Below are 7276 nucleotides of genomic sequence, written 5' to 3'. Positions count from 1 at the left end.
GGTCAATTTCTATTTCTGGGCGGCCGGGGCCAAGGTGGGGGGTGGGGGGGGGGGGGGTGGGGGGAGGGAAGGAGGGGGGGAGGGAGGGAGGGAGGGGGGCGTGGTCTGCTCCTCCTCCGCCCAATGGGAGAGGAGGAGCCGGGACCCGACCCCGCCCCCGCCGTGACGTCGAGGCCCGAGGCAGAGGAGGCTCCCGAGCCCGGCGCTAGTCCCTGCAGTGGCCTTAACAAAACCCGGACCCCCCGGTTCCAGGCGAATGGAGGCGATTTAGACGGGAGCGGGACGTCGTCCATCGTTTGTCCAAAAACCAAAAAAAAAAAAAAAACCCCAAACCAAAAAAACCCAAAAACCAAAAAAAAAAAAAAAAAGCCCCCAGCCGGGAGCGGCGGCCGCGTCCGGAGGAGAGCTGCAGGAGGGGGGACCGGGCCTCTCTGCCTCCCCCTCCGCCGGGCTGCCCAGGATTTATTGGAGCGTTTGTTCGGTGCCATTAAAGTTGCTCTGATGATGTTACCAAGCCCGGTCACCTCCACACCTTTCTCCGTCAAAGACATTTTGAACCTGGAGCAGCAGCAGCAGCAGCGGCAGCAGCAGCAGCAGCAGCAGCAGCAGCAGCAGCAGCAGCAGCAGCAGCAGTACCATTTGCAGTCGGACTTGGAGCCTCACTTCCACCCCCCGTCCTCCTGCATGCTGGCGGCCGGGGAGGGCGGCCCGTTCTCCGACGGCGGGGAGGACGAGGAGGACGAGGAGGGGGAGAAACTGTCCTATCTGAACTCCCTAGCCGCTCCCGAGGGCCACGGGGAGGCGGGGATCTGCCCCGAGAGCTTTGTCCACACGGTCCTCCGGGGCTCCTGCGGGCCCCCGGACCCAGAAGAGGAGACCGAGGTGGTGAGAGACCGGAGCCAAAGTGAGTAAAAGGGGAAGGAAAAGCACCCGCACATCTGGAACAAAGGCGGAGCGCCCGCAAACGTCCCACAAACCTGCCGGTCCGGCTGCCCGCCCCCTTTTAGGCTTTGGTTGGGTTCATGCCACCGTCCTGTTCTGCGACAGCTCCGCAAACCGCAGGTACCTGCGAGGGAGCGAGGGGCGGGGGTGGGGGGAAGAGGTGACCCCCCGCAAACCGCAGCTCCCGGGCGAGGGTGTGAGAGGGAAGGACTCGGGCGCGGGAGCGGGGGGCGTGGGGGAGGGGAGGCCGGGGCGGGAGGGAGGGGGGGGGCTCGTTTCCAAGCGCTTAGGACAGTGCTCGGCACACAGTAAGCGCTCGGTAAATACCGTTGAATGAATGGACGAGTGAGAGGAAGGCCTGGTGCGGGGCGGGGGGTGGGGGTGGGGGGGGCGGGATTGGCTTCTTCCCGATCAGTTTTTTAAAAAAAATCCCCGTTGGGGCTAGGGCTTGGGGGTTCAGCCGGTTCCTTTCCCAACCAGTGCCAACCAGCTCCATTCCCGCCCCCCGGCCTTCCCTGGAAAGCGGACCCACTCTGGAGGGCGGCCCCCTCATCCCGCCCCGAGCCCTCCCCACCGGCTTGGTCCATTCATTCCTTCGGTCGTATTTCTTGAGCGCGGCCCGTGTGCGGGGCACTGTACCGAGCGCTCCGGGGAAAGTACCATCCGGCGGTGAAGAGAGACAGTCCCTGCCCACGCCGGGGTTAGGAGTCTAGAGGGGGCCGGGGGGCGAAACAGTGAAGGCGGGCGGCCGGGCCGAGCCTCGGCCCCAAGGCCCGGCCGGTCCCCGGGGCCGGGGGTCGGCTGGCGGCCCTCGGGGTCTCCGCTTCGCCCCCGGAGCCGGAGCTCAGCGCCGCTTGGAAAACGAGCAACGGGGATGCTTCGGGTCCCGGGCGCCGAGCTGGGGGTCAGCGGCAACCGTCCGCGCTGGGCCCCGCCAAAGCAGCCGGCTCCCCCCGAGGCCCGCGGAAAAACCCAAACGACAAGCCAAACGGCCGACAGAAACCGGCCGCGGCCTGCGGGGCGGAGGAGGCCAAAAGCCGTCGCAGGGCCTGCCGCGACCCCCCCCTCCCCGTCCCCTGCACACTCCCCGAGGTGCGCGCCGGCTGGGCCGCGGGCGAATCCCGCGTGGATCTCTCTCCGAGCCCGAAGACGAGCCGCCCCCTCGCCCTGCGCCTTCTCACACAAATGACCACAGGCGGCGAGTCTCTCACGGGCCGCCGCGCACCGCGCGAACACACTTCTCGCCCCGCGACTTCACACCACCAAAAATACCCCGGCGAGTGAGCGGGCCTTGCACAGGCACATCCCGGAGGTACAGCGATTCACCTACAGAACCACGTGTGTGGGGGGGGGGGGTGGAAATCCGGGCCTAATCTCATTCTCTCCCTCTCCTGTAGCGGCTTTGGCTCCGTGGAAAGAGCCCGGGCTTTGGAGTCCGAGGTCATGGGTTCGAATCCCCGCTCGGCCACTTGTCAGCTGGGTGACTTTGGGCCAGTCACTTCACTTCTCGGTGCCTCAGTCCCCTCCTCTGTAAAAGGGGGAAGAAGACGGGGAGCCCCACGTGGGACAGCCCGATGACCCCGGGTCTACCCCAGCGCTTAGAACGGTGCTCGGCACGTAGTAAGCGCTGAACAGATACCCACATTATTATTAGTTGGCGGCTGCCTCGCCGAGCTCGGTGAGGTCCGCGGAGCCGGGGCCCGCGTCGGAGGGGGGACGGTCCTTTCCGACGCGGGCCGAAACGCGCACCACGCACCTGGGCCCATCCGCCCTCCTCCATCCATCCATTCCTTCGTTCGGTCGCATCTGCTAATGATGATGATGATGATGATGGTGACGATCGTATCTGCCGATGACAATCCCGAGGGTGATGGCGGAGAAGCAGCGTGGCTCGGTGGCAAGAGCCCGGGCTTCGGAGTCAGAGGTCACGAGTTCGAATCCCGGCTCCGCCACTTGTCTGCTGTGTGACCTTGGGCCAGTCACTTCACTCCTCTGGGCCTCAGTTCCCTCATCTGGAAAAGGGGGATGAAGGCAGTGAGCCCCACGTGGGACAACCTGATTCCCCTGTGTCTACCCCAGCGCTTCGAACAGTGCTCTGCACAGAGTAAGCGCTTAACAAATACCGACATTATTATTATTATTATCCGTTAAGGGCTTACTGTGTGCCGGGCGCTTGCCGGGTGCGGAGCCCTGGAGTAAGCGCTTGCGTGGCTCAGCGCAAAGACCCCGGGCTTGGGAGTCAGAGGTCGTGAGTTCTAATCCCGGCTCCGCCACCTGTCTGCTGTGTGACCTTGGGCCAGTCACTTCACTTCTCTGGGCCTCAGTTCCCTCATCTGGACAATGGGGATTAAGACTGTGAGCCTCATGTGGGACAACCTGATCACCCTGTATCAGACAGTGATCTGACAGTGCTCTGCACATAGTAAGCGCTTAACAGATACTAACATTATTATTATTGCCGGGTGCGGAGCCCTGTAGGAAGCGCTTGCGGGGTGTGCGGAGCTCTGTAGGAAGAGCTTGCGGGGTGCGGAGCCCTGGAGGAAGCGCTTGCGGGGTGCGGAGCCCTGGAGGAAGCGCTTGCGGGGTGCGGAGCCCTGGAGGAAGCGCTTGCGGGGTGCGGAGCCCTGGAGTAAACGCCTGCGGGGTGCGGAGCCCTGGAGGAAGCGCCTGCGGGGTGCGGAGCCCTGTAGGAAGCGTTTGCCGGGTGCGGAGCCCTGGAGGAAGCGCCTGCGGGGTGCGGAGCCCTGGAGTAAACGCTTGCGGGGTGCGGAGCCCTGTAGGAAGCGCCTGCGGGGTGCGGAGCCCTGTAGGAAGCGTTTGCCGGGTGCGGAGCCCTGGAGGAAGCGCCTGCGGGGTGCGGAGCCCTGGAGGAAGCGCCTGCGGGGTGCGGAGCCCTGGAGGAAGCGTTTGCCGGGTGCGGAGCCCTGGAGGAAGCGCCTGCGGGGTGCGGAGCCCTGCTCTAAGCGGTCGGGAAGGTCCGAAAGAGGCCGGGCCGGGGAGTCAGAGGACGCAGGTTCTAATCCCGGCTCCCCCGCTTGTCTGCGGTGTGACCTCGGGCCTGTCGCTTGGCCGCTCCGTGCCTCGGTTCCCTCCTCAGTCGAATCGGGGGGGGGGGGGGGAGGAAGGAGGAGGAGGGGGCGGGGGAAGACGGTGACCCGATGACCTGGGCGCTCAGAACATAGGGAGGGCTCCACCGTCATCATCCTCGTTATAAAGGGTAACCGGGGAGGGGGGACGGGACGGCGAAAGGGGTCGGACGGGAGGGTCGGGAGAGGGCCGGGCCGGGCCGCGTGGCGGGGGCCCGGTGAGAAACGACGGTGTCGCGCTCGTTTCGCAGAGAGCTGCTCGCTGAAGAAGCCCCTGGAGGCGGGCGACTGCAAGGCGGAGGAAGGCGAGCGTCCCAAGGCGCGGAGCCGTCGGAAGCCCCGGGTGCTCTTCTCCCAGGCGCAGGTCTTCGAGCTGGAGCGGCGCTTCAAGCAGCAGCGTTACCTGTCGGCGCCCGAGCGGGAGCACCTGGCCAGCAGCCTGAAGCTCACCTCCACGCAGGTGAAGATCTGGTTCCAGAACCGGAGGTACAAGTGCAAGAGGCAGCGGCAGGACAAGTCCCTGGAGATGGGAGGCCACGGGCCCCCGCCGGCCCCGCCGCCCCCGCCCCCGCCGCCCCGCAGGGTGGCCGTGCCCGTCCTGGTGCGGGACGGGAAGCCGTGCGTGGCGGGGGGCCAGAGCTACAACGCGCCTTACGGCGTGGGGGCCAACCCCTACTCCTACAACGCCTTCCCCGCCTACGGCTACGGCAACTCGGCCGCCGCCGCCGCCGCCGCCGCCGCCGCCGCCGCCGCCGCCGCCTACGGGGGCAACTACGGCTGCTCTTACCCCGCGGGCGCCGGGGCCCCCTCCGTCCAGACCCCCGCCGGCAGCGCGGGCGGGGGGCCCTTCGTCAACGTGGGCAACCTGGGCGGCTTCGGGGGCGCCGCCCAGCCGCTGCAGGGCTTGCACCAGGGCGGGGCCGTGCCCGCCTGCGCCCAGGGCACCTTGCAGGGCATCCGGGCCTGGTAGGCGCCCCCCCGCCCCCCCAACCCGCCGGCCCCGTCCCCTCCCGCCCCGGGGACTGTCCCGTTCCCCCGCCCCGCCTCGGGGTCCGGGGCCGACGGCAGGACCGGCCCGGCCGACCGAACGAGGGCCGCCTCGGTGGACGGCAGAAAGATCGGTCTCTATATATCGAGCTCTATATACGTCCATGGAACGACCCCCCCTCCCCCCCCCCCCCACCGCGGGAGGGGATGCGGGAGGATGCGGGATGGGGGGGGGATGGGTGATGCCCGCCCTCCCCCTCCCCGGGCATCCTCGTCGTCCCCCCCCCACCCACCCACCCGCGGGGGAGGGGGCAACGAGGGGTCGCGCCCTCCTGCCCCCGGCACCGCGTGGCATCCCGATGCGGGGGTCTCCCCGCCTCTTCCTCCGGGGATCGGAGACGGGAGGCTACAATGAAGAAAAGGGCGGGGGGCAGGAAGAGACCGGCCCCCCTCCTCCCAAGGCACTTGACCTCCATCTCCCCTCCTGTCGCCTTTCCCCGGGCCTCTGGGCCGGGGGCGGGGCGGGGAGGGGGGTGAGGGGTCTCAGACAGACCCATTCCTTAAAACGACAACAACGACAACAGCGACAGTTCCGGAGAGTCTTCTAAAAAGCGAAAAAAGAACCGTTCCCGGCCCTCGCCCCGTGCGCCGCCCCCGGGGCGCCGGGGTCCTTCGGCCGGAGGGATGGGGCGGGGGGGGCGGGAGGACCCCCGCATGTCCCGGCCGGCCGCGGGAGGAGGGTGGGAAGGGGCTGGGGGGAGGGGGGGGCGGATCCCCGACTCAGCCCGGGAGGCAGATCAGCGGAACCCGAGGCGAGATCAAAAAGGTCGGGAGCCCGACGGATTGCGCGGCCCGCGGCGCCCGCCAAGGTGTTACTTTGTTTCCTTTCTGTTTCGTACTCTGTATCCAGCATGTTATCATCTATATACCCGCCGTGTACACACCAGCTGCCATACACTACATGACTTAATAAAGAAGGTGCAATATTTCCAAACCCAGACTCGGACGCCGGGACTTTCTTTAGCGCGAAGGGAGAGCTCGGAAACCACTGGAGAGCCGGAAAGGCCGCCCAGGGCCGGGTCGCCGAGGGGTGAGAAAGAGGGAGGGAGGGACAGAGACAGAGCCGGGGACAGGCAGGGACAGAGAGGGCGGGTCCCTTCCTCGCTTCCCTGGTGGTTGCTGGGGACGTCCAGCCCAAGGCGTCTCTGGTCTCGGCCTCCGAACCCCCAGCGGGCCGGGCAGCTCTGGGTCCGAGGGTTTCCCGGGGGGGATATCTTGACTCCCCCAGCCCCCGAGGCCCCAGCGGGCCGGTCAGCTCTGGACCCGTGGGTCTCCCGGCGGGGACATTTTGAGTCTCAAGGCCCCCGAGCCCCGGCGGACCGGTGGGCTCGGGGCCCGAGCGTCTCCCGGGAGGGATATTTGGAATCTCAAGGCCCCCGGCGGACCGGTCGGCTCGGGGCTGAGCTTCTCCCGGGAGGGATATTTGGAATCTCAAGGCCCCCAAGCCCCCCGGCGGACCGGTCGGCTCGGGGCCCGAGCGTCTCCCGGGCGGGATACTTGGACTCTCAAGCCCCCCCCCCAAGCCCCGGGAGGACCGGTCAGCTCCGGGCCGGAGGGTCTCCCGGCGGGGATATTTTGAACGTCGCGTCTCCCAACCCCTCCGGCGGGCCGGTGGGCTCTGGTCCCGGGGGGGCTGCTCGGGAGGGAGGGATGTTTGGAATTTCACGCCCCCCGGCTGGTCAGGATGGAAGGCGCGGCCAGTCCCGGTCCCCCTCTTCCCGGGGGATGCCCTCCCCGGGGTGACCCCCGTCGTCGTCCCCGTCCCCCGTCCCCCGTCCCCCCCCGTCCCCCCCGCCGCCCCGCCCGGCCCTCCAGCGGCCCCCGGCCACGGTGCGTCCGTCCCCTCCCCCGGGCCCCCCGCCCCCTGCCCGCGCTCTCCCCGGCGGGCCGGGGCTTTGTCCGGCCCCTCGGACCCTCGCCGGGCCCGTCTGTGCGGAGGGCAGCCCCGCCACACGGCCCGATTGTGAGCGTGCCAAAGCGGGTGAATGGGGAGGCCTTAGCGAGCGGGGCTATTGTGGGGCCGGCCCCGCGCTGAAAGGCGGGCTCCGGGCCCGGGGAAGGTGCGGGGAAGAATGGCTTTTCATTGGAGATCCCGAACAAAAGGTGTGATGAGGAAGGCGAGGTCCCCGGCGCGAACAAAAAGCCCCGCGCCTCTGGATTGACGTCCCCCCACCCCCCCCGGCTTGCCCCTGGCTTCTCAG

At 68.2% G+C, this 7276-nt stretch overlaps 1 protein-coding gene across 1 annotated transcript; it reads left to right on the top strand.

Annotated features, from left to right (window-relative positions):
• The first annotated feature begins 365 nt into the window (after positions 1-365).
• On the top strand, positions 366-4998 carry NKX2-3 (NK2 homeobox 3). Its single transcript, XM_007658284.2, has 2 exons — positions 366-904; positions 4280-4998. The coding sequence occupies exons 1-2, from the start codon at positions 502-504 to the stop codon at positions 4996-4998; spliced, it is 1122 nt and encodes a 373-aa protein (XP_007656474.2). The 5' UTR covers positions 366-501.
• Positions 4999-7276: the final 2278 nt, after the last annotated feature.

Source organism: Ornithorhynchus anatinus, chromosome 3 (genome assembly GCF_004115215.2).
Source record: "Ornithorhynchus anatinus isolate Pmale09 chromosome 3, mOrnAna1.pri.v4, whole genome shotgun sequence".
In the NCBI taxonomy this organism is placed as follows: Eukaryota; Metazoa; Chordata; class Mammalia; order Monotremata; family Ornithorhynchidae; genus Ornithorhynchus; species Ornithorhynchus anatinus.
Note: the sequence above shows the minus strand (reverse complement) of the source record. Positions and strands in the feature narration are given on the sequence as shown.

What these genes read in the sequence shown, in the direction of transcription:
- NKX2-3 (XM_007658284.2), top strand. Translation starts at nt 502, where the DNA reads ATGATGTTACCAAGCCCGGTCACCTCCACACCTTTCTCCGTCAAAGAC. An exon ending in GGTGAGAGACCGGAGCCAAA is followed by an intron (nt 905 to 4,279) that starts GTGAGTAAAAGG and finishes CTCGTTTCGCAG; the next exon opens with AGAGCTGCTCGCTGAAGAAG.